Here is a 25,288-nt window from a genome sequence, read left to right on the forward strand (position 1 = left end):
TTCCCACCTAGGCATAAGAGGTTGCTTATTAAACATTCTCTATACCATTTGTTTCAGAGTGGGACATCATCTTGTATTAGGTGATTAACACATCTGATTTTACAGATGTAATACATTTCTAATTGTGTTAAAATGACCATGCATTCTATTTCTTTTATCGAATCACTTGGTGAGTTGCTCATAAACAAAACCAAGACAAGGTTGTAACATTTATTTTTTTTATTATTGGCATATCAAACATCTATTTGCCTTTCTTGGCCTTGATCTTCCTCAGGTAGAACTCAAGTTCTTTTCCCTCCAAGATGTAGCCGTCTGCACGACCACACTGGCCTGGTCTGGAAGCGATGCAGCCTGCAAATAGAGAGCAAGAGTGTTCCTGTTATAGACCTAGGTGTGTGAATTATGCAACTTAAATGACATACCAAGCAATTTTCCCTGCAGGAACTGGTCCTCCAGGAGGGGACTGATTTTAGCCATCTTTTTACGCTCATCGTACTTCTTCTGGGTTTTTTTGGAACGCTTTTTGTTCAGGACCTCTTCCTCCTCTGCAGTCTGAAGTACAAGGGTGAGGGAAATGTCATATCTGACAGATTTCAGGCTTAATGCATAAGGATGGATGACAGGTCTTTCTCAGTTTTCTTGTTAGCATCACTTTCATTCAGTAGCAGAACTGGATAGATATCATCACCGAAAGACAATTTTTTGATAGTAAAATAAAGATCGCTCACCAGCTTGGCTCCCTTCTTGCGTCCAAGGGGAGTGGCATAGTGGGCCTCATACCACTGCCTGTACGGAAGGCTGTCAACCAGCACGATGCAATTCTTCACTAGGGTCTTGGTTCGGACCAGTTCGTTGTTGGAGGCGTTGTAGACCACATCGATGATCCTGGTTTTACGTGTACAGCCTGCGCAACAAGAAATGCATTTATTGATCGCCACAGATTTATAAAAATCCGTTTTTAGAAATGTGGAAAGTTTTCTCAGAGTCTAAAATATCATCACATTCATTCAGTAGCAGAACTGGATAGATATCATCATTGAAGAACCAATTAGCAAGCTCAAGTACCAAATTTGATTGGAAACTTACACTCAGATCCCCATGAGAAGTTGCCCACATCCAGCCTCAAGGCTCGGTACTTTTTGTTTCCACCCCGAACTCTCACGGTGTGGATACGACGAGGCCCAATCTGAAGGAAAAACACTGCGCGTAACTAACACTTCTTGAGCTTCATTCTCATTTTTCATCCACCCACGTGTCAGTGTAACTATGACAAGTCCTAACATGGATAGGTCCAAAGCTTTGCACCAAAACGATACAAATAAGACCTACCTAAGGTCCGGTTTTCATCATTCACGGGACATTAAAGGGGGCCACATTATCAATTTGTATTCACCTTTGTGTTGGCAGCAGGACGCCCGAGCTCATACTTCCTCTTCTTGTGATACGGCTTGCGTTTACCGCCGGTCTTGCGGCGTTTATGCCAGTTATCCCTGGAGATACCTGTATTGGAAAATGGGACTCGTTAAAAACGTGGTTAGGACGACAACAGCATGCTGCACAATAAGACTATGCTTGAGCAATCAGTTCTCCAAGGTTGTGTCCACATCGTATATTTGGACTGCAATAAAGCTTCATCATGTAACTCAAGCACAGTCTTGAAACAATGTATCTATTGCTAAAAGAAATTATGTTAGCAACCACGCGTAGCCTTGCTAATGTTAGCAGCGGCTGCCCGCTTCCTGAATCATTTTAACGCAAGACCAGTCACTGTATTTTAAAAACACTAAGAACATCAACAATATATGTCAATACAAAAGCTTCCAAAAAACGAGTATCAAGCGAACTAAAAAAATTGTCATCATAAGCTTGTACCATGGCTAGCGAGGAGCCATCTTGGAGCATTCGCACATCCACGGAAAAGGTCTTCCTATTACATAATAACTGGAACACGCGCAATCAAGTCGTGAACGCACCGACTACAATTATTTTAAACTTTAATTTATAGTTAAAGAAAGTTAAAAATTTGATAGAGAAAACGGCAGATGGAAGAGGATTCCTCTACGACCAATGTAGAAATACACGTACCCATTCTCAGGCGCCGGCTAGAAAGAGGAACCCTAAAGCATCATGGGAAGGTTTGAAGCCGTGTGTTCTCGCGAGAACTTATCTAATTTGCCTTGTGGTGCAATAGGTGGTTGGGGAATATCGCGAGATTTCCCATGGCATCAGGGTTTTGTGGTCATTCATGACTTATTGAATGTATTTGTGCTTTTAAATATAAACGAATTTATTCATAAAGCAAACACAAAATTGATTGCACTAGATCTCAGTTAAGGTATCAAAGCTACTATGTCGTGTCAATAGTTTATTATCCTTTCTAGTTTCTTGGAAGGTATTTGACTTACATATGTAAATATTTTAATACAATTGCCCTATCAAAGGAATCTATAGCATAAGTTACTTATACATTAAATTAAAAAAGAAGACAATTGAATGAATAGTGTTATTATGAAAATGGTAACACAAGTAAATATATTGTCCAAGAGCCATGAGATGAATTAAGTCTCCACATATATTTATTTATTATTTTCTTGTTATTATTTACAGGTGTGATGACTTGGCAGTTCTTCCATTTTAAAAGTGAAATAAGTGCAGCGTAAGTCCAAGAGCAGTCACTCTTCCCAAGGGCTCACGTCTGTGTCGATGGCCACGCAGTTGTAGGCGGCGTAGCGCAGCTTCTCCTCACAAACTTTGGCGCTGTCGTGACAAAATCAACATGTTTGGTGTACATTGAGGTCATATGTAAAAAAAAATAGACATTCAACTACCTACCTTGGATAGTTGGGTAAATAGAGTGTACTGGAGCATGTGGAAGACTGCGGAAGTGCGTCGCTCTCAGAGCTATAGCAGGATATAAAAGTAGTTAAAAGGACAAATGTCCTCTTCCGATTCTTCTACTCAATATTTTACTTGCCAAAATACTTGCTTGTCAGAAAAGACGTAGATGGGAGCCGGAAGACGACTTCGACCTGTCACGAACCTTAGAAATCTGCTCCGGTCCTCTGGAAAGACAAAAAAAAAAAAAATCAGGTCTGTATTCATGCTTGTAGAATGAAACGAGAATGTGAAGTAGTCAACTGACCATTGGTGAAGTTTGTGAGTGCCTCCCATAAGTACTGTACACGTACATCGTTTTGTTCTAGGTCCTCGTAGCATGCTGTGAGACACATTTGGATCATGTTAGTCTCTTTTACAGAGCTATCCAGACTCAGAACAGTATGTTTTTCTGAACATAATTCAGCTTTCAACAATGACATGGCAAACTTCAATCAGATAAAGTAAAACCGCCAATGTTGTCAGGTAGCAAAGCATAGAGGAAGTGAGTTTGATGTGTTGAATTCCATACAACTGGCTTTTCATTTGTATTACCTGACACAATTGAAGTTTCCCCAAAATTCTGCCTTTCTGTCATTTCCTTTAATACAGGCACTTTTCTCATATGGAATAATAGGAAATCTATGTGAAGTGAACTTACTGAGTCTTTTGAGTGCTTCCACGCTTATCTCTGGGTCTCCACACACCTTCTTCTCCACTTCCTGCCAGGTGAGCAGATCTAGAACTGCCTGTGGGACCACCTTGAGCAGACCGGCTTGTAATGCTGCTATCTGTAAACATGGCCCAAAAATTGAAGACACGTACAGAACAAAGGTTGAGGAACCCGACTGGGTGATATGGACCTGCTGCTTGCTCTCCTCTAGCCGAGCCTTCTGAACCAGGCAGATGAAGTCATGTCGATCCTCATAGCGGACCGCCACGTTGCCCCCACCCGGGACTAACTCCACCATCTGGCCGTCGCTCAGAAGCGTCGTATAAACCAGCTCCTCGCCAAAACGAAACTCGAACGTCTCGCGGTCCATGTTATCCATGGCGTCCAACAGGTTGACCTGACAACACACAATGCATTTAGATATCTTAATGATCAGATTCTGGAAAAAAAATAATAATAATATAGTAATATAGTTTCTAAATATGCACTTAAGTAGAGCCTTCATCACTGGTACACAAGTAATATCTATTCTATTATTTAAGGAGTTACTACTGGTAATTACTATTTTTTTTCCTTATGGGATGAAAAATCTAAACCTCTTTTTTTGATTAGTTTAATTTTTTTCCATCACTTTTTAGCAACCAACCCACATTTTTTTTAAAAAAATGATGTTAATAGCTGATTTGAAAAATAAAAAACCTGAAAGTAATCTATAAATGATCCTCACTAGCACAGAATCAACAGCATGGAAATCTTTGCTCCAGCTGACAGCCTCCCCGGTCAGCTGCTTCCACACCAACCCGGGCAGAGCCAGAACCTGTCAAATCAGAAAGAACCCTCAAATAAATCAAGTTTGGTTGACAACCAGGAAAAAAAAAATCAAAAATCACTCACAAGGAAATCTTTCCCCCTAAGCGCTGCACCCATGAGCTGCCCGATCCACTCATACTTGTGGAATTCTTTGCAGGATGGGTTGGGGACGTAGTAGTCTTTGGCTTCCAGGGCACCTTGGTTGGACGTTCGCGTGAAGAAGGGCAGCGGCATGAGAGACTCGGCCGAACTGGGACACAGCTCTTCGGACATGTCGGCCAAGCTGTCGCGGAATCCGCCGCCCTGGTCGATGATGCCCTCCGCGATGAACTTGCATTCCCACCACTGGTCATAACGTGCGGGCCACCTGTAATCTAAAGTCTTCTCCATTTTGTCGGACGGCTTTAGGCCTTCGTACACCTGTGTGGTTGTAAGCACAAATATGATGCCAATTAGTACATTTTTTCAGGTATCTCTATTTAAGTGATACTATCCAACAACAATATGTTTGTCTATGTTCTCCCATAGCTTACCTGACTGAACACAGCATTCTTGCAGCTGGGGTCCAACGAAGGATTGTCCCTGTGCTCCATTGCCAGCCGGCGGTTTATATAGAGGCACGGCAGAAAGTTGGGTTTGCTGGTTTCCGAGTCCTTTAGGCACTGCGTGACCAATGCGGAGCGGCGTTTGGACTGCAGGAGGAATTGCTTTATGGTCTGGGAAGTGCCAATGAGAAGCAACACAAAAAAAAATAAAAAATAAAGAGCGATTCAGAAGTATTTCACCATGAAATCCTGCAAAACTTGACTTTTTCCAATTTAGAATACTAATCACAATATTGAATTTACTTTGATGAGGTTAAAGGTGCCGATGCTGTGATCCCAGGCTGGTACAAAGTGTGGGAGGACACTATCTAGTAAAGATATGAACCTGTGGAAACACCAAAGAATAATTTGGACTTGTTGAGCAATTCCATTTAGCTTGCTTAATTAGATCTGATTATACCTCTGGATGATCAGCGCTCGGCGGTAAAGGACATCGGCCGGCATCCCCTGCAGACGGGGGTATCGAACCAAGTAAGAGGACTGAAAGACGTCAGCGTTCAGTCCCAAGTCTCGCTCACACGATGACTTAATCTTCAAGCCTCGGATCCGTACGTCTATTCCCTCATCTGTCCAGAAGAAATAGGTTAGGTTTGAGAAAATGACAAAACATTTCCCAAAATGGCCCAAAAAAAAATCAGTACTCACCACGACATTCCTCAATTCGGACCTCAATTATTGGCAGGTGAAATGACATATCTTCCAACACGCATATCTCCCCAATCAAATTGCTGCAGGAATAGAATGGGAGAGTTGGTTAAATGAGTGGAGTTTCTTAAATAAAATTGGAGTTAATCAGTTGCACAATTGGCTCACTCATCAATAGTGACATCGCTCAGCTTTTTAAGCGTGTCTCCCTCGCCTCCGTACAACGTCACCCTTTTTGGCATATAGTTGTCGTCTGTTGAATCCACTGTCAAAATCAGCTTACTGGGATACAATAAAAAAAAATGCATTTGGGTGACAACAGCGAGGCAACACAGGTTTGGGTGGGGTTGATTCTCACTTGACGACAGTCCCTCTTTTCATGTGAAGACGTATCCAATGTTGTCCTTGCATTCCGTCACTTTCCCAGTACGTTTTGGTGTCGCCATCTGTTAAGCTGTTTACACCACCGCTTGGATCCTCCTAGTATTGACAGTGAAAGCAAAGGCTTAGGAGCAATGTTCCCTCTAATTTTTCATGTAAAACATGCTGTAAAACACAGAAAACATAAGAGTGGACAGAGCTACTGCCACTTGCTGCCGCGTAAACGGCGCCATCATGGGGAAAGGGGTACAAAAAAAAAAAGTTTGAATTTTATTTACTGCACGCCATATGATTGCTGCTGCGCAGAGAAGACGAGAGTAGTGCGCAATTGCGCAGCTAAGAGGGAACATTGCCATGTCCAAACTTTTCACCAGTGCTTCATACTTAAGTTATAAAGTATTCCTTACTGAACAAGAAGAAACATCAATACTGGTCACACTCTGCTTCAAGCTGCCCAAATTCTCATCTTCTTTACCGATGTGATCGTAGAAGTAATGCACAAGATCCTCGTCGCATTCATATGTCCACGTCGGGGGCACGTACCTGATGGTTGCGAGACAGTAGCTTTTAGTCACTTATATTTGGGTCTATGACTGGTTTTAAAATACTCACTTAGCATTTATGAACCCAGACTTACTTCAGTTTTTCTACAGCGGCAGCATCCGACTCTGCTATCTTGGGTTTGGCTCCTAAAAACAAGGCGTTCTCCACATCCACAACTTGCTCCCACCTGGTGCACGCTTTGTGGTCGTAGCCAAAGAGTTGCTGCTGTCTGCTCACTGTTTCGGGTGACTCCACTGGTACCAGTCTGTCACCACCCTCAGTATGCTTGCACACCAGGATCCAACCTTCCTGTAGTTCCTGCCCAGGACGGTGCTCCTCCAGCTGCTCCTGGACATTCACGCAAGTAGGTTAACACTCTAATGAAAGGTTATGAGTTCATAATTTCAAATTTCCTTGAAATAACAATCTTTCATTAGAGTGTTGACTGGATTTAGTTTGAACCAAGCCAGTTGGCTCAAATCAACATTCAAGCTATTTATCCAGTTTTCCTAATTTCTCTGCCCTTGTCAAATGACTGATTCTTACCTTATTGATCTTGACCCAGAGGCCTTGGCTATTACAGTACTCCTCCCCAGTGGTACGAATGCATATCCCTTTCTTTAGTTCAATGGTGTACTTGCATAGTTTCTTATTAATGGGACCCTGATGGGGGCTGTCAAAGACGGAGACCACTGTCCTGCCCGAGCCCCCCGTGGAAGTCCCTGAAGCTGCAACTGAGGAACTGGAGTACGAATCCTTGCAGATTTTGTAGCATACTTCGCCTGGCACGTAACACAAGCTATCGGGAAGGGGCTCATTCTTCCGGAAACATTCAATGCATCGGTTTAGGAAGCGAATGCGGCCGAGTAGCACGTGAGGACTGTCGCCAAGAGACATGATGAAGTTGGAGATGAATACAAGTGGCAGTCGGTTGTCATGACCCCTCGGTCTTCCCCGATTGTGTTGGCTCCCCCCACCTGGCAAAATGAAACAAAACGAATATTCCCGAGCTTTAAACAAGGCATACGAACCCACCACAAACAGGGCGTTGTGATCACACTCTTCCGTAAATAAGCTAAGGTTAAACGTGGGAGCAAAGGTCAGAAATTTAGGCTTTAAAACAACAGACTCAGCTAGCGAGCATAGCAATAAATAGGCAACATAGCTTTCCGCGAGTTATATGAGTATAGGTTTAACAATGAAAGATATAATTTATGTCAAGTTAATATTACAAAGTAAACAATTTATGGATCCAGTATGCATCTACATACCGTTTATGGCTACCAGTGATGTAGTTTGTTTGAATATTTATTCAGTATTGCAGTAGCAGAGTACTGACTGTACTGATCTAGTGCTGAGACTTTTGACTCGTTCGTATTTCCGTACCGCAAATGGCTTAGCCTGGCTATAGATATCATACATTTAATCATAGATAGCTTGTACACAGAGACAGTGGAAAGGAACAAGCGTAGTTGCGTGTTGGCCATTTTGCGTCAGTCAATATAACGTTATCTTCTCTTATATTGTTTTTTATAATATATCTACCAATGTAGAATATATTTGGCATATGTCTTAAAATGCATTCAAATGATCAAATAGGCAAAACATAATGTTAGACGCAATGGTGCACGTTAAAAAGTCAAAGATCAATGCATTAATATATAGTTATATAGATAATAGAACAAGCATAATTGACTAAAGGGAAGGACGTCCTACTTTCCCCCCACAATGCACAGCGACAAAACTATTTGTAAGGGCTAACGTCTTCAGATCTCTCCTTCTTCACCCAGCTCTTATGCTCGCATGTGGTCTGGCTGTTTCTATATCCAGTAAGCAATCATTAAATTACTTTTTATGAAGCTTTTCAAATTTGTCATATGCCTTATTTATACATTGTATCCATGCCAAAAAAAATATGTAGAAAGTATATTTTTTCTTCCAACTCTCGCCCTCCAGGCCTAATTCTAAATCTTAATTATTTTGTAAAATATCCTTTATATTAACTTCATGCACAACCTCTATTTTGTAAAATACACAAATCCACTTCTACATTGCTAAAAGCTGCATTACATTTGCGGGCTATGCTACCACGAGGCGATCTAGCGATTTGTACATGATACAGTTCCTTTGAAGCGTTATTTTAATCTGCAACTATTTTTCACAACGCCTCTTTTGAATATGTTTCAGAGATCAAGATGAAGGATCCTAGGTGGAAAGAAGGCTGCACGATGGACCTGGTGTGCCTGCCAATTGATAAATTACATATGGGTAATTATAATTCTGAATAAAATAGATTTGATTTTGCGTGACCACCAAAAATATATGTATATATACTTTTAGATTATGCAACGCCCTCTCAACCAGTACTAAGTCAGCTGCCCAGTCAATGTGTCTGGATCAGTGTTACAGTACTGGAAGAGGAAGCCTCTGTACTACCTATGCACAATAGGCTCTGTTTTAGAGTCTGTTATTGCTGAAAGGATGCAGAGCGAGGACTGTCGAGAGTGGTCCGCCCCGTACTGTCGAAGCGGACCTAGTACTAGGCCTTACATATTATATATAATTCTTAATTTAAATATCTGCAGTTGTGTAACATCCCATAAGCTACTTCAAAGTATTACAAGGTTGTAAGGCACGATATGTTTTAGTACTTGGTCTGAAATGTTTTCAATTTTTTTATTTGTGATGCCTTTTTCTTGCAGTGCGATATTCGGACTACATGGCCATGTCATATCAGTGATGACTCTCCATGATGAGGTAATAGAGTAGAGTAGAGTCAGCTCACTTAGTTTGAGGCATGGTATCGAATCTGCTTTTTTTTCCGTCTCCAGTCTTGCATGCAGCACGTGATTGGCTGTTGGTTTTGGACACCCAATTCAAAGTTGACTTGAGGTAACTATGACTCCTTTTACAAATACTTTAAATCCCCAATTCTTTTCGTCACTGCCATGGTAGAGACCATCTCTGCTGTGGATTTCAGAATTGGTAGAAAATTCTTCAGGGCTATGGCACAGGTTCATTTAAAATCCAGTTTACCAGAATCTGACTTATGACCTGGAACATACCTAATGGAATCTTAAAATGTAGATGTGATTTATGCTTCACTGTTTAAAGGTTTTGGCTTTTTCCGTCTTCTTTAGTGAGGTTCTTCCCTTGCAATCATCATGCAATTGGCTGGTGGTTGTGGGCACCATTCGAAGTTGACTTGAGGTACCTATAACTCTTTAGAAATACTTGAAATCCCCAATTCTTTTCGTCACTGCCATGGCAGAGACCACCATCTCTGCTGTGGAAACAGAATTGGAAGAAAATTCATCAGGGCTATGGCACAGGTTCATGTAAAATCCAGTTTACCAGAATCTGACTTATGACCTGGGACATTCCTAATGCAATCTTAAAATGTAGATGTGATTTATGCTTCACTGTCTTTAAATATTTTGGCTTTTTCCCTTTTAGTGAGTTTCTTCCCTCGCAATCACCATGTGATTGACTGTTGGTTGAACTGTTGGTTCGAAGTTGACTTGAGGTACCTATAACTCTATTTACAAATACTGCCAATTAATACTGTCATGGCAGAGACTACATTCTCTGCTGTGGAATCAGAATTGGTAGAAAATTCGTCAGGGCCATGGCACAGATTCATGTAAAATCCAGTTTACCCGAATCTGACTTATGACCTGGGACATTATTCCTAATGTAATCTTAAAAATTTAGATGTCATTTATTCTTCAGTGTTTAAAGGTTTTGGCTTTCTCCCTACAGTGACTTTCCCCTGCTAGTGAGGCTCATCAAGATGGGACTCGAATTGGAAGAGTCTTGCATGGAGGGCATTGTACTTGTCTAAAAATGTTAAATAAAAGTTGTAAAAGCTGAAAGGACTGGTTGACTTGTTCTTTTTAAAGAGGCTTTTATTTGTTAGGCCTGTTATTTTTCTGGCTGTACAATACACTGGAATTACAGGAGGAAGATGCTCCCAACCCACCAAGAAATGGTTCATGGTCATAAAAACAAAAATTTGGTGAGACTTTTTGTGTGACATTTCAGGCATGAATGGATACAACCAGATTTTATAACCTGAAATTTCATTTTATTACCATATTTTCATTATTCACACATGGGGCCCCCCTATACCTAGCAATGAAGCTCATCCTCTTCATTCAGAGTTATGCAGGGGCCAATTGTAGTGTCGGTCAGTGATGGAAGGCTACATCCCTGCAGGAGGCTATCTTTGTTGCCCTCCTTCAGAAGGAAACCATCACCAGCCTGCTCCAGCTCAAGATCCTCCAAACTCATTCTGCAAATTAGACATAATGCCAGTACTTAATCACTGTTGAAGGACCTGAAACATTTTGTGTAAACCACTTGAATAAAATGGCATTTAACCATGTTGGGTTGAGAATGGTACATAAGGTATTTGATTAATGGTATGAATTAGGATGGCTTGAGTGGTTAGTGTGTTGGCCTCACAGTAGGGCACCTGGGTTCAAATCCAGGTTTGGGCCTTTGTGTGGAGTTTGCATGTCTGCCCTGGGCCTGTGTGGGTTTTCTCTGGGTACTCTGGTTTCCTACCACATTCCAAAGATGCTTGGTAGGCTGATTGGATACTAAGTTGCCCCTTGGTATGAGTGAGTGAATGGTTGTTTGTCTCCTTGTTTTCCTCCAATTGAAAAATGAGATGAGGTATAAATGAGTATATTTGGTCTGAAATGCAGATCATGTACTTGGCCTGCTCTTCTAATATATGTATGTATAATGCTAGGACATGGCAACACCTCATGTCAAAGGTGGATCCTTTGAAAGCTGGTTTGAGGCGGTCTGCTGCTGTGGATACGGTGTATGGGATGTCGAAATGTCTCTGAGCCCAGTGTTTGTCCTTCTCCAGGGGTGCCAGGTTCTGGTACATGTCATCTACTGCCAGCATGGACACCTGTGGGATTCAGTGTCAGTACTGGAAGCAACCACCATTGAAAACAAGATGCTAAAATAGTTTGAAGTAAAACCTGAATGTTTCTGTCAATCAGCTGGTTAGTCTCGAAGTCATCATCATCCTCCCCAAACGGGTTGATGATCACTTCCCCGACTTTAAGCCATCCAGCGTAGAAGAAGAATTGCAGCAAAGTGATAAAAGGCACATACAGGTCCAGTTTGTGGTCTTTATAACCCTTTTCCGGGTTTAAGAACTGGCGGCCGATGACGCACAAGGCAAAGAAGGAGTAGACGGCTAATGTCACCACCTATGGACATAGATGGCATTTGGAGAATAAGGCTGAGATGTGTTAGGAGGAAATGTGGTTGTCACACCTGAGTGTAGACCAGTGGGAGGCTAATCCAGTCATAGTGGAACAATAGACTGCACTTGGTCCGGTAGTTATTCAACTCCTGGAAAGATAACCATGAATGTTTTCTTGAATGAATTTTGGATTATTTTTATCCATGGATATGTTAACCATCACACACTGTGTTATCTGAAAATTTTAGCTAATGATACAAATACTGGAATATTTGATCATGTAATATTTCATGTGAATGCAAAAGCAAACTGAGTCACATCCATGAGGAGTCTCAAAGCGATGTCATCCCTCACTCGGGTCTCCTCTCTTGCTTTAGATGCCAAGTTGACGAACCAGGTCAGCGGCATCCAGTATTTGTTGAAATCCGAGTCCAGCGACTCTAAAATTTTCAGTTCACGTGATGTCATAAAGCCTGAAGGCAAATATTCACAAGATTATTTTGGTATACATTTTCTGGTTGAATGTCAAAGTGGGGTTTTGTTTGGGTGTCACCTACCAGCCTCCACAATGTGCTCCAACGTGGGGAAGCGCTTGTGTACTCTGGTACTAACAGATCGCAGGATTAGCACCGACGACAAGTTGGCGTATCTCATTAGCGTGCGTCGCAACAGGCGACCCTTTTCGTCAGCGCCGTGGACGTTCCCGGAGACCACCATCATCAAGTTGTCGGGAAGCGGGAAACTGGTGTATTGACCCCACCAACGATTGAAGGCCAATGTCACGTAAAAGCCTGAAAATGTCAGCCAGGATGGGTTATTCGTCACCATGTTTTTGTACTGTACTTGGGGTGAGAACAAGATATTTTGATATTCCGACTTTGTCCATGCTGGATTGAAATTTAATCTCATATATTCTACCTACCGAGCACAAAGAGAACTGGGATGAAATTGGTGTTAGTGAACTGGTTGCAGTATAAGGAGAGAAGCTCAAAGACATTCTGCTGTTCGGATGTTAGCCACAACCTGTGTTAAAATGTATTATAAAACAACAATACCTTTTTGGGGGGTATATAATCAATTATTATTACAACATGAATTACAAATTATTGTTATTTTTTAAACAATACAGTGTTCGGATACTGAATTTCATCATTTTTTTAATATGAATACCACTTTTGTTAACTATGCAAAGAACACCATTATTAAATTCTCACAATACCAATAAAATATATATTGTTCTCACCTGTACAGTAAACTAAAAAAAATGTAGAACGCACAGAAGAGCAGAAATTCCTTGTAGAGTAATTTGTAGATGCTGCCCTTCCACCTGAACAAGAGCTTCGAAAATCCTCCAAACCTCACGTTAGCTACCTCAAGAGTGTATGAAACAGTCATATCTGGAAAAGCAGAGGCACACAACAGGAAATATTTAACACCACTAAATAATGTAGACAAAGGACTGACTCCTAATTTAAAAGCAACACACCCCACACACACACATACACTTGTGTGTCATCATATCACGACACACCATTTATTCAATTGATGAGCTGGGAACTTCTTTCCAAAAACCCAATAGTATACACACACAAATCAACCTTATCACAGCACCTTCAATGATAGTCACAAAGTTCATAAAAGTGCTTTTTTTGCTGTCAGTATAACAATTACAGAAGATAAATAATAATGAATGGATGCCTGTGACTATATATGTAAGGATGCTAACATTATGTAACCATAGCAACATGGTTAAACTTTTAATTGGTCATATTCCTGTATATATATATAGAGGGAATTTCATGAATAAAAGATGTAGCTGTTTTATTTACTTGGTATAATCACAGTTTAACATTATTTTACTTCCTAAGAAGAATCTGGATACCATCATTGAGTTCAATGCGTTTCATCTGGGGAAAACATTTTAAAACTATTATAAAAAGAATTCAAATTGTAAGTGTAAATGAGTGTTTTGATCAAGAAGATTTGCTGTAAATGCAGGATTGGCTGCAGATTGCTGAAAAGAGAAATTTAGAGATAATTAAAGTAGTATATAATGTAGATTTAGAACTCCTTTCCAATTATAGGGATGTTTTTTTTTTCTGGGTGATTTAATGCATTGTCTACCAGTGAGATAAGACTATTGCAAACATAAGATAATTCACAGATCCGGTTTTGTTTGTTTTTCACATGTACTTGTGTTATAAATCACCCTCACATTGATTTTTATGAAGATACCTCACCCTCTTTTGGACGTAATATCAACTTCTCTTTCTCACTAAATGTGGGCCTCGTAAAAAGTAACTTTTGGACTTTTGCTTTGTCCATACTTTCAAAGAGGAGAAGTAGCAGTAAAAGCAAACTGAGTTTTTTTCTTGAGAGAACATTTATCCATCATTCCTCTAAATTCTATTTGTGAATCTACTTCAAAGTACTCCATTCTAACAAAATCCTTCTGGATTCCACAATGCTTAGAGTTTTATCCTCTCCGTCTTTCACTAAAACTTGCTTCAGGTCATTTTGGAGCATCTTAGTTAGACGAGTGCTCTGGGAAAGAGGGAGCGTGTTGTTGCATGGGAAGCCTAAGGCACACGTGTGGATTAGATGTGCTTATATTGCATGCATGTCCCAGTTTATTTCACTTATAAAATGCTACACACACACACATGGATATGTGTACTATATATTTTGAAAGAAAATGTGTGTGTAACCCTCGCCTGGTGCCTTCACTTGGTAAACTAAGATAAATGATAAAAAAACCAACCCATTTTTTAGTAAGGACCAATACTCCATTTCTTTAAATATGCAAATTAACCGGATATTACAAGGTCGGAGGTCAGGAAAAGGCAAATGTTCCTAACCACAATACTAGTAGTATTTGCATCCTTACAATGCGACTGTGTTTTTTTCTCTCCACTTCTCATGCTTTAGCGTCTTATCGCTCATCAAAATCGTCGCTACATAAGGTGAGTTTGAAAAAGTTTTGTAAAGTTTAAGCAGAAGTAAGAGGGTGATTGTTATTTTATGCTGGTTAATAAGAAATTAAGTATGTTTCTTCACCTCGTTGTAATCAGCTTCAGGTGCCGTTGTCGCCAGCGCCACCCATCGGTGACATCCCAAACAATGGCTGTAAGTACACATTTCTTCTTTTATAAAAATATAGTCCATCATTTAGGTATCGATTCCGTCTTAACTTATATGTTGATTTGATTCATTGTTTTATACATACTTTGATAGAAATGTGCAGTTTAAAATGAGCGATGAGAGATATTGCGATCGATTTTCATCAATGTGTATACTACAAACTAATTAAAATGAACTATAAGAATTATATAGTATAATTAAAACATTCGACACGTTCACGACGACAAATGCTTTTAAAAATATATTTAATCACTTCTCAATCATTCTTTTGATCGATGCAACTTTTTTTTGCAAGCATGTTAAAAATAGTCTTAGCTTTATTATTTTTACCTTTTACTTATCAATCAGACGTTATTTTCTTTTATTCTTAACTTTGATTGAACCATCTCCTCAACATTATTACCATCCATATTAAACATACACTATTAACAAAAAAAATGCCTTTCATAACTTTGTACTCGGGCTCAATCCTTAAATTAGGATAGCCTATTGTTCAAAAACATGTTTTACATATATAACCACTAGATGTCACTAACGTTCTGCACATGCTATGAATGCACATTTTAAAATTGGGTGTTTCTTGTGGGATTTGTTAATATATTTCCTAATTATATACAATATAACATTGTATTAACGAGATTATAGCAGACCACTTGCATGCACACATGCAGCAGTATTTATATGTACATGTTTTATATTATTATTCACACTCTGCAAATAAGGGAAAATACTGAGCTGCTGTTGAAATGTGAATGTGGAAGATCAGTATGTACAAAGCAACCAGAAGCATCAGGAGACAGTTTCTGCTTTTGTTTCTGCTTTTGCTGAAGGCAACATCTTCCCCTACAGCACCTGAAATGTCATAAACCAAGCAGATAGTAGCAATCCACCTGGGCCAAATGACATTTGCTTGCTTACCAATTCCCAGACATTATTTGGCTGTTTACAGAAATGCTCACGGCCAAGGAGGTCCTGTGGTACTTTTTCCTCCAGTGACTCCTCATTGATGACCTTATATAGCACAGAGAGTGAAAGATAAGGGGAGGAGTAGCAATGATACATGAGGCATATCATTGCATCAATGCCTGCAAGTCTATCAAGTTACAATGCCATTAAAGTAATGGTGGAGTGGATGTCTATTGCAATGCCATCCATTTACAGTTCATAGAAAAGCATACACAGTGCATACAATGTGTATAGGAAGTGCTTTAAATTGGTTATCATTGACACTGTCTGACCTTATCACCATAGCTTTGGATAACATGGTGTCTTTATTTACTGGAACTGCCCGCCTACTGACTTTCTCACGCAAGTAAATGTACAAATACTGAGAATTGTTACCCCACCCACTATTCTCACTTTCTCGAACATGAAATCCCACCAACATAACTTGCTTATTTCATTCTGTGAGCAAGTTTGGAATGCAGGAGGCGAATGGATAAGAGCAAAATTGAAATTATAATGTAGTTATCACCACATGTTGTTATCCCCCCCACCTTGCTTGGAGCTTAGCATTGCCCATGTTTGTTGTTCTCGCTCTGGTTTATAATATGAAGCTCCCGTGATAAATCTTAAAGGTAAATCCCTCTGTGTGAATTCATGCTAATGATATATCTCTAGGCAACGTGTGTGAAGAGGGTGCATGGTTTGGATTCATTTTTTTCCCCCCCAGGAAATAAGTTTGAGGGAGACATTTTGGGATAAATAGTTGGCTTTTAATGTGAGATTATTAAATTGCCTTCTGGATTGTTTACCTAAAGGAAACCGGATTAAGAGCTTTTTTTTTAACATGGGAGTGAGAAGGGATTTAGGAGGCAAAGTTTCTAATAATCAGACTGGGATGAATAATATTTCATTTTAATCCCTGATTTTCTCCTTTTAATTTACCACAATTTGAAATATGACCTAAATTATAGAAAATTAAATCTGACATAGTTTTACTTACCTATGACATACACTGATAAGCCTCTATGGAGAATACATTCATTTATGATTTGTTTGTAACTCAATAAATTCATAAATTAATCCAATATTAATATCAACCAAATTAATGAAATTAAAATGCACTCGCATAAGATTGTAAAGTAGTTAAAAAAATATGATAAGTCAGCTTGTATAGGCTCCAGTACTCGCAACCTTGACAAGGATAAGTGATGTTGAAAATAAATCCTCAATAATTCAGGGGAATTTAACTCTTCACATGCCATTCTTAAAGCCATTTTCACTCAAAATGTGACCACACACTAAATTACTACTTTGAAGTGTCTGCTAAAGGGGGTCTTAACTCAAGGGCTACACAAAAAATACTCACACATACATGCTTCCGCTTCCAAATACTACAACCTTGATTGTAATGCAGCTATAAAGAGACAAATGAAGCGTGGTAGTTACCCATTTCAGGAGAAGGTCAGCACTTATCGTACCATTTGATGATACTTTGACTTCCCCCTCCATTGTGTAATGGAGCCCACCAAAACATTAGGCCACCTACATAAGTGTTTGGCACATGGCACTTGGAGTAAAAACGACACTGATATCCTCATATGAACAGGATGAACGACTACATGTCTTTTATGGCTTACAGATTGCTACTGTGATGTATCACAGCCAGAATTAATCTCCTCCCACTTGCCCTTTTTCCATGTGCTTCCTCGATATAGCTAATATTAAAATCGGGGCTATTACCAGTGAAGAAACTCCCCCTGCCTTGTTTTTCAGTTTTCACCACAAGAAATGGTATTGAACGCATTTGCAATTCTGAAACCTTCTCGTGGGAGTTCACTTTAGAAAGCTTTGTAATACGCTGGAGATTTGTTTGGATGCTTGCAAAAGATTTTTTTTCTGCCCCTGCTGTTATTTGCATTTACATTGCATTTACCTATCTGGCAGACTGTTTTATTAAAGGAGACTTCCAAGTGGGGTGCAAACCCTGGAGTAATCACTTTGTACTATTCAATGAGACAAAGTGCAAGCGCTACATTTTTTGGGATGTTGGGGAAAGTGGTGCTTTCAGAGACAATTAGTACAGAGACACTTGAGGACATGGAGAGAAAGGTTGTTGGCATGATACATTTATTCATTCATTCTTCAAATAAACCCATATTAAGATTTGACTTCAGAAGACATGTATAAAACACCAAATTCAATGTTTCAGCATTTTCGTTCCTAGTACTCTCATCTCTATTTAGAAGTCATCTAGAAATCACTAAAAATGAATTGGGACATTTTAACAGGGGATCATTCAGCAAAATGCTCCCAAGCTATTATGGTTATTGTAGTTATATGTCGGGTTCATGGAGTGTTGGAAAAGTGCAAAAGTAATCACCCCCGTAGTAGCAAATCCATTATACAGTATATTGCCAGCTGGTCCTAATTAGCATTGGCAAATAGTATTCCATTCCCTATAGAAGAACATTAGAAGGCATGCTGGGTCATGGCTTGAAAGACACAGCCAGGAACAATTGTTGAGAGGAAATAAATTGTAGAAATGTTAGAAAAAGTGCTGCAACAGAAAAATAAAGCTACTAAACTTTATGACCACTGACTGTTTAGTACAGTGGTTCTCAAACTGGGATTTGGGGAATCTCTAAGTTCCAAATCTTTAAACCTAAACATAAAATACATCATACCCATTCTGGATTTAAAATAAATATTATATAAATTCACAGTGATGAGTATTGCTCACAATATTGCTTTGAACACTTAATAAAATGCTGAAAGGCAAACTCAAATCAATGATTTTCCTCTGACAAATGTAAGCATTTACAATTTTTGATTCAAATTAGAATTGACTAATTATGGTGAAGTATGATTCCAAATCTGCTCCACTCAGATGATCTTAGAGTAGCGGTAGCCAATTTATGTTTCCTACTCGGAAGCTCATGCAAATTGCCACCTCAAGGGCAACACAGAAGTAGGGTAGGGGATTTGTCATCATTGATGGGGAAAAAAATGTTTTTGCAAGAACACACACAAAAAATGACTGCTAATGCCACCCAGCAGCTGAGTGTCCAAATTAATTAGCACCATCCCACGTGAAAACAGAATGCTAAGGACTGGCTTGGACTCCTTATTGCACTCAAATCTTTTCTCACACTTCTACATAGCAACAGGAGTAAGTAATATCGTTCTCTCAGTCAAACATGGTGCAATTGATTTAGATCAAATACAATATCCGCTCTGAATCTCGCGGCCAATTTGATGAGATGGAACATTATTTGTAACAAAATGGTAAAAACACTTTGTTTGGACAACACTTGCACAAATAGACACAAATCTATATTGTCAGCTGCACAGTGATATGATAAATATGTGAGTGAAACTGATTCACTGTCACCTTTAATAAATAAACGCATTGATAAGAGAGTGAAAGTAGCAGTAACATAAGAAAATGTGAACCCCCCTTTTTTTTAAAAGTTACTTAATTTTTTTTCTAATGTAAAATACTGTGTGCAGGTGTTTATTTTTATACTATAGGTCTCCTGGCAATAGCAAATTCATCTGTCAACCTGAAACACGTTAACACATTAAAGACAAAGTGCAGTAATCCCCTTTGGGATTAGCAGAAACTTTAATCATTTGTAGATTAATAGAGTGTAAAAAATGTGTGCACACACTGCAGTGTAAAAATATGTGTCCCCGGATAGCTTTATATCGCTATAACTCTCACCAGCTATATTTCCCAGGTTGGGTATTACAGAAGAGTCTTTTTGCTTGAGTGGGATATATTCACACTTGCATTTAATTGCTATTGGATCACAACATTAAATGCTATGTAATGGTAACATTGATTACATTACAGCGGCATATACTCTTAACTACACTCCAGTGTTGTGGAAAAGTGCAAGCTAGATAGTGACGATGAATACTTGAAACTGTAATAATTCTTGAAAAAAAAGCTTTTAACTGATTTTTTTGATATATATTCATCAATATGTATTCATAAAGTGCTAAACTATGGTACAATTTTAATGACAATGGTAGAATCATAGTTATGAGGTTGACAATCTTAGTTTTTTTCTGGAGCAGATTTATCTACTTGTTAGCAACAGGACAAACTGAAAAAGTTGGTGTTTAGTAGGATAAATTCAGTATTTTTACCTTTTTACCCCTGCAAGAATACCTATTGTGTATTATTATACATGCATATTTCAGTGCCCTACAAATGATGTGTGTCATGACGGACCTTATTGCACAAATCACTCCCAGCATAACAAAATGCAATCCAATTATGTTGCTGCAAGGTCTCTCTCTTCCCTTTTATAGGACAAAGCCACTCAGAGAACATTCCTTACTTTTCCCTCCATCAATTTTTTTCTCCCCCCTCCTCCCAATTTTTGTTACAGACATTGTCACCATAACCACAAATCTAATGGGAGGTGTCCAACAGGAATGCCTGTTCAGTTTGCCTGAAGAACGAATCACTCATCATCAAGGACAAACCTGGGAGATGGATGATGACGAGATAACAGGGAAAGGTCAACATAGCTGTTTTTTTTCCTATTTTTTTTATCCGCTGACGTATAAAAATAAGAGTCTAGACTTACCTATGTTGTTTTTAATCCTCACTATAGCACCTTTTCTTTGTCCAACCCCCCAGACTTACCCTGACCTGGCTGACTGATTATTGAAGAAATGCAGGCCAGAAATGACCGCAGATTTCTTCTTGGCCTTTTTCTTGTTATTCTGCTGAGCTCAGGAGGCGTGAGTGAATGTCAGCGGGTAGTGTAGCTTGCAGTGCTGGCCAACCTTCTATAGAAATTGCAAAGGTATTTATCACATTCTATACTGGGAATGAATGCACTGTTTTTTTAAGGGACCCCATGTTGGCTACTAAATGTACTGCTGCATTATGGCAGATGTTAAATTCACTTTCTTTCTATTTTATTTATGAGGAAATACTGGCGATATTGTTTAGATATTTGGGACCAGTGAGACAAAAAAATAACTTGGGTTATATTGGATGTAGAGATTTGACAGAAACCTATTATGGTCATATTTATTATAAGGGGATATAATATAAACACTTTAAACATCTCATTTTGGGCAATCTTGCCCACAGACACAATGTATTTGAAATGTCATGAGATTTAATGAGTTTATTTCACACTTTTTGTGTGCTAAAATCCTACAGGGACTCAACTATTAGTATAAAAGCAATTAAAAACCCAATTATCCCTAAACATTTCCCTGTTACATAATTTTTGTCTGACCTTTTAACTTCATGCTGACAGTGGCTTGCTAAATAAGCAACATGACTCTATTCCACAGTATTCCCCCCCTCCCTTATGTTAACATCAAATAAACCAATCATGCCCACATGCATAAGAAAAAGCACCTTTAATGGGAACAAATGAGCCATAGTTCCGTTTTGGAATGACAGCTGCCAATATGCAGTTAGAATCTATCAAGAATGTCATCGACTTTTATAGCGTTTCTAATATCTGAACATACGCCGCTACACATGGGCGCTCCTGTTATTGCTGTCACGATTTCCTGCGTGGAGGTCACAGATCAATGATTTAATCTCGTTCTCCTGCCGACTTGCCTGTTTAACCAACAGCACTGCTGCCGTATCAGCGTCTTCCAAAAACAGAATGGAGAGGCTGACAATAGGAAATGGGAGACTACATATCTTACATTGCTATTGGATTTAAACACATTAGTGTTGCCCTTAGTTTCTATGTCGTTTTTGTTGGCATATTCCCTTTTCTCCTTCTGGTAAATTCCATGGGAAATTGTATTGTATTGCATGTCTAGATGTAGTATACGTAATATGATTGCTACACTAGTTTTGCTTTTCTATAGAACTTTTTAAACATAGTTTCAAAATGCACTTCCACAAATGCTGATCTCACTTTAAAAGATAGATTTTGTATATAAGAATACTACATCTCTTTAGTCTTTTGCGCTTTCTTTTGCTTTTTGCAAAACATCTCCACAAAGCCTAACAAAAAAGGTTATTTAACTTCTAAATGCATTGCATTAACTTTAAATGAAATACTTTTAATGATTAAATTGTTGCACCTACGGTACAGCAACAGTTCTAAAGTCCCAATACTTTTGACCCAAATACTAGTGTTAATTAAGAACATTAAAACAAAAGTTTTGCTAGTTTAAATGACTTGTTCTGGCAAACATATGTATAGAAAAAATGTACATTCATTGACTTTTTATTTATTTACTTTATTTGTCTGCAATACTGACTCAAAAGTTGAAGTATTCCCTAAACATAATATGTGCACTTAAAACATGTTTGATCAGAGAGCCCATTTTCTTAATTGTTTGTGTTATTTTTTTTCCATTAAAGTGCGTTTTTTGTGTGTGTGTAACTAGCTAAATTCAAAAATATGCTCAGGCAAATTTTTTTTAAAAAAAGGCAACTTCAAATGCATCTCCAGTCAACACGGCTTGAGTGAGAGAACCGCTGTCAACATTTGTTGATTTCAAGAGTAGCGCAGCGGGAGCGCCGAAAGGAAACACTCGCGCTGTCTGAATGGAAGCAAAATCACTACTCATGCATGCAAACAAACAGACCTCTAATTACATCCACTTCATGTGGATTGGTGTCATTCTATTTCATCTTGTTAATCTCACTCATCTTCTTTTCAAAAGGTTCAAACTCAAGCAGTACACTTGATTTTTCCAGAAAATACACATCAGTCATTTGATGCATTGGTTATTGCTACAATATACCACATGCATCATAATATAAACCATAAAATTTTAGATTAACTTTGTCCCTTTTTCTAAAGTATTGTCAAAAAAAAAATCATTAAAGTAGACAGCCAGTGGTGGTCCAAGACTTTTGCACAATGGTGTACTCTGTCAATAAACAAGACTAAAATAGCAGATGGCAGTAAAAGCAAAGAGAATTGCAAGTATGACACACGGGAGGTAATAAATAATTGACGATTACATAAAAGTAAGAATCTGAAAAGAAGAAATATGCTCATTTGGCAAATTCTGGGCTATTTATGTTGTCATGTTGTGCTTTCAGTCAGCAATTTGCACGTGTCCGTCACTCAAATTATTGGAGGAGAATGGCAAGAATGGCAGGTGACCACAATGGCACATATCGCCACTTTTGGATGTATTAAATGTATTGGCTACCATCGATAAATGTCCAATCCATTTGAACTCAAAGTTCTCAGGCTAATTTGATTGGACAGTCAGTAAATTGATTGTACATTTGCAAAAATTAAACTTCCGGAAGGTCTGTCATATTATGTAGCTCATTGCAAAACAAAAAAAAGTTCATGTTTTGAGGAAAGGGGTAAAAAATAAAAGTTTGGATTTTATTTACTGCGCGCCATATGATCGCTGCTGCGCAGAGAAGACGAGAATAGTGCGCAATTGTGCATGTGAGCAGCTTAGAAGAAACATTGTTGTTGGTTATCCTAAAATATTGATCTGCAATTTTACCCCCTCAGAAAGTGGAATTGTTTTCTACTTTCTGAGGGGTAAAATTGCAGATCAATATTTTAGGATAACCAAGATGTTTTTTTAAAAAAAAGAGGCTTAGGTGATAGAGTAGCACAATTTCTGTGGGAGACTTGGATTTTGCCACTTGCACACTAAGCAATTCATTTTCTTTTTCTTTTGTGTGATAGACTTTGAAAAGATTGTTTTTGGGGAGCTTTGCTTTTCTAGTTTGAGTCAATTTCTTTGTTTTCTAGTGGTGACAGAGTTGCAGTGTGAAGGGAAAAGCCATATTGATTGGAGAGCGGGAGGCTTTATCCCCTTGTCAGCACTCGTGAGCCTTTGGAGACATTCACCCATACCAACTCGTACTTTTCCACATACATGCAAGCAGGCACTCACCCATTCTCATCGTGTGGTGGCCTTAAATATATAGACCGTATTTTCACGACTATAAGGCGTACTTAAAAGTCTTAAATTTTCTCCAAAATAGACAGTGCGCCTTATATATGGAAAAAACAGAAAACCAAAAACGAAAAACCGCTACTGTCGGATATTAAAAAAACACAAACGCCTGAACTGAAACAATACTGTAAAATATGCAAATGCCATCTTAGTTTACAAAATCTTCCATCATATAGTTCCTCCCCCACTGCAAGATTTTATACAAAAGAATCAAAAACATCAACAATGGCTGGCTCTAGAGGTGACTGTGTAGTGAGTGCTTCATACCTGGAAATAGCAATTACTGTATTTTCACGACTATAAGGCGCACTTAAAAGTCTTAAATTTTCTCCAAAATAGACAGTGCGCCTTATAATACAGTGCGCCTTATATATGGAAAAAATGTCATTCATTGAGGGTGCGCCTTATAATGCGGTGCACCTTATAGTCATGAAAATACGGTATATATATTTTTTATCTTGCCCTTGTGTGATAATTTTGATGGCTCAACATTTTCTTCCAATGCTGCCTTACTACTTTACCTTACCCAGTAAAAAAATGTCCCAGTACAAGATGCCTGTTTTGTGGCTGAAATAGAATTAGCTTCCCAGACCGAACAGTTGCATTATTATTCCGTCTCCGTATTGATGTTGGCTGCCCACCCCCACCCTTCAACAACCATTTTGTAGCCGCAAAGAAAGGCAAGCACTGGCAAGTGTTTGATAAAAAGCCCTATTACAGGCCTTATTTAGATGCTCTTACAACTTTGTAAATATAAACATTGACGCTTGTAAATAGAGCGGGCAGTTATGTCCTGTTTGACTATGCGGCATGAAGGCTATTGGGAGCAGTTAAGGATATGTTGATAAGAGAGTACTGTGATTCAAATCATTGCTAAGCATCAAATTTTCATGAAATGCTCGACTTCACCGTAATAGCCCACGCCGCAGTGAATGGTTGCACATTATGGGATATTGACAATACATTAGTTTCCACAGGACTGCTTGTTTCCTAGAGGTAAACAAAACACAAAGTGAAGAATCACTCTTGTAGCTTGCTGTTACGCATGATTTTAAACACGAAGAAAGCTTTAGGGGACGTATTAGGCATTTCCGTCACAACTTAAAACATTTTAGATCTAGCACATGCATTTGAAATACCTCCAGGGTGAAAACACTTTATATAATCTCTTTGTGACTTCATGAAATTAGTAAATTGTCTGTAAACAGATCAATGATTTTTAAGATATATTTGATCACATACTTCCTTTATACATTGGGGCTTTTTCATATTACTTTCTTTAGATTTTGGGTCATTTAGGGTCGCAGGAGGGGTGCTGGAGCCTATCCCAGCTGTCTCCGGGTCAGGCAGTAGCCAGCCAATCGCAGGGCACAAGTAGACAAACAACCATTCACACTCACACTTATGCTTAGGGGCAATTTAGGGTGTCCAATCAGCCTACCAAGCATGTTTTTGGAACGTGGGAAGAAACTTGAGTACCCGGAGAAAACCCACGCAGGC

General features: G+C 38.9%; 3 protein-coding genes, 2 long non-coding RNA genes and 4 other non-coding genes across 11 annotated transcripts; 3 read left to right on the forward strand and 6 right to left on the reverse strand.

The window, feature by feature from the left end:
• Window positions 1–196: 196 nt before the first annotated feature.
• rps8a (ribosomal protein S8a) lies at window positions 197–2,161 on the reverse strand. The gene is made up of 6 exons (XM_077725157.1): window positions 2,086–2,161; window positions 1,394–1,500; window positions 1,087–1,186; window positions 729–904; window positions 423–552; window positions 197–351 (listed from the first exon to the last, which is right to left on the reverse strand). The coding sequence occupies exons 1-6, from the start codon at window positions 2,087–2,089 to the stop codon at window positions 242–244; spliced, it is 627 nt and encodes a 208-aa protein (XP_077581283.1). The 5' UTR covers window positions 2,090–2,161; the 3' UTR covers window positions 197–241.
• Window positions 627–693, reverse strand: LOC144202486 (small nucleolar RNA SNORD38). The gene has a single exon (XR_013327498.1). It is a non-coding gene; the product is annotated as a small nucleolar RNA SNORD38 (small nucleolar RNA).
• LOC144202487 (small nucleolar RNA SNORD38) lies at window positions 975–1,042 on the reverse strand. Its single transcript, XR_013327499.1, has one exon. It is a non-coding gene; the product is annotated as a small nucleolar RNA SNORD38 (small nucleolar RNA).
• Window positions 1,250–1,357, reverse strand: LOC144202488 (small nucleolar RNA SNORD46). Its single transcript, XR_013327500.1, has one exon. It is a non-coding gene; the product is annotated as a small nucleolar RNA SNORD46 (small nucleolar RNA).
• Window positions 2,162–2,554: 393 nt separating the features above from the next.
• On the reverse strand, window positions 2,555–7,927 carry hectd3 (HECT domain containing 3). Of its 2 annotated transcripts, none has more exons than XM_077725189.1 (18): window positions 7,803–7,927; window positions 7,078–7,508; window positions 6,626–6,879; window positions 6,396–6,531; window positions 5,966–6,087; window positions 5,776–5,889; window positions 5,608–5,690; window positions 5,363–5,528; window positions 5,206–5,287; window positions 4,891–5,073; window positions 4,442–4,777; window positions 4,275–4,364; window positions 3,738–3,944; window positions 3,536–3,665; window positions 3,143–3,217; window positions 2,987–3,062; window positions 2,833–2,901; window positions 2,555–2,757 (listed from the first exon to the last, which is right to left on the reverse strand). In XM_077725189.1, the coding sequence occupies exons 2-18, from the start codon at window positions 7,426–7,428 to the stop codon at window positions 2,673–2,675; spliced, it is 2,559 nt and encodes an 852-aa protein (XP_077581315.1). In that variant the 5' UTR covers window positions 7,429–7,508; window positions 7,803–7,927; the 3' UTR covers window positions 2,555–2,672. The 2 variants fall into 2 exon arrangements, with proteins under 2 accessions (XP_077581315.1, XP_077581313.1); XM_077725187.1 differs by having other exon boundaries at window positions 2,975–3,062.
• Window positions 7,928–8,208: 281 nt separating this feature from the next.
• Window positions 8,209–10,406, forward strand: LOC144201630 (uncharacterized). Its single transcript, XR_013327378.1, has 7 exons — window positions 8,209–8,360; window positions 8,719–8,799; window positions 9,234–9,288; window positions 9,363–9,423; window positions 9,672–9,741; window positions 9,988–10,057; window positions 10,294–10,406. It is a non-coding gene; the product is annotated as an uncharacterized LOC144201630 (long non-coding RNA).
• On the forward strand, window positions 8,891–9,084 carry LOC144202485 (small nucleolar RNA SNORA74). Its single transcript, XR_013327497.1, has one exon. It is a non-coding gene; the product is annotated as a small nucleolar RNA SNORA74 (small nucleolar RNA).
• A 256-nt stretch (window positions 10,407–10,662) lies between the features above and the next one.
• Window positions 10,663–13,156, reverse strand: best4 (bestrophin 4). The gene is made up of 8 exons (XM_077724484.1): window positions 13,005–13,156; window positions 12,684–12,784; window positions 12,319–12,552; window positions 12,080–12,234; window positions 11,833–11,910; window positions 11,532–11,765; window positions 11,304–11,458; window positions 10,663–10,825 (listed from the first exon to the last, which is right to left on the reverse strand). Exons 1-8 carry the CDS (start codon window positions 13,154–13,156, stop codon window positions 10,663–10,665), a joined length of 1,272 nt encoding a protein of 423 aa, XP_077580610.1.
• Window positions 13,157–14,603: 1,447 nt separating this feature from the next.
• On the forward strand, window positions 14,604–20,839 carry LOC144202138 (uncharacterized). 2 transcript variants are annotated; one of them, XR_013327470.1, is made up of 4 exons: window positions 14,604–14,724; window positions 14,833–14,887; window positions 20,248–20,379; window positions 20,502–20,839. It is a non-coding gene; the product is annotated as an uncharacterized LOC144202138 (long non-coding RNA). The 2 variants fall into 2 exon arrangements; XR_013327469.1 differs by having other exon boundaries at window positions 14,610–14,724; window positions 14,806–14,887.
• Window positions 20,840–25,288: the final 4,449 nt, after the last annotated feature.

This window comes from Stigmatopora nigra, chromosome 9, assembly GCF_051989575.1.
Source record: "Stigmatopora nigra isolate UIUO_SnigA chromosome 9, RoL_Snig_1.1, whole genome shotgun sequence".
In the NCBI taxonomy this organism is placed as follows: Eukaryota; Metazoa; Chordata; class Actinopteri; order Syngnathiformes; family Syngnathidae; genus Stigmatopora; species Stigmatopora nigra.

Coding starts and splice junctions, on each gene's coding strand:
- rps8a (XM_077725157.1), bottom strand. Junction 905..1,086: donor CTTCTCATGGGGATCTGAGT/GTAAGTTTCCAA, acceptor CTTGTTGCGCAG/GCTGTACACGTAAAACCAGG. Junction 352..422: donor CCTGCAGGGAAAATTGCTTG/GTATGTCATTTA, acceptor CTCTATTTGCAG/GCTGCATCGCTTCCAGACCA.
- best4 (XM_077724484.1), bottom strand. CDS start 13,156: ATGACTGTTTCATACACTCTTGAGGTAGCTAACGTGAGGTTTGGAGGA. Junction 12,785..13,004: donor TTTTTTAGTTTACTGTACAG/GTGAGAACAATA, acceptor ATTTTAACACAG/GTTGTGGCTAACATCCGAAC. Junction 11,459..11,531: donor TGATTGACAGAAACATTCAG/GTTTTACTTCAA, acceptor TGAATCCCACAG/GTGTCCATGCTGGCAGTAGA.
- hectd3 (XM_077725187.1), bottom strand. CDS start 7,428: ATGTCTCTTGGCGACAGTCCTCACGTGCTACTCGGCCGCATTCGCTTC. Junction 4,778..4,890: donor AGAATGCTGTGTTCAGTCAG/GTAAGCTATGGG, acceptor ACAACCACACAG/GTGTACGAAGGCCTAAAGCC. Junction 2,758..2,832: donor TATTTACCCAACTATCCAAG/GTAGGTAGTTGA, acceptor TTGTCACGACAG/CGCCAAAGTTTGTGAGGAGA.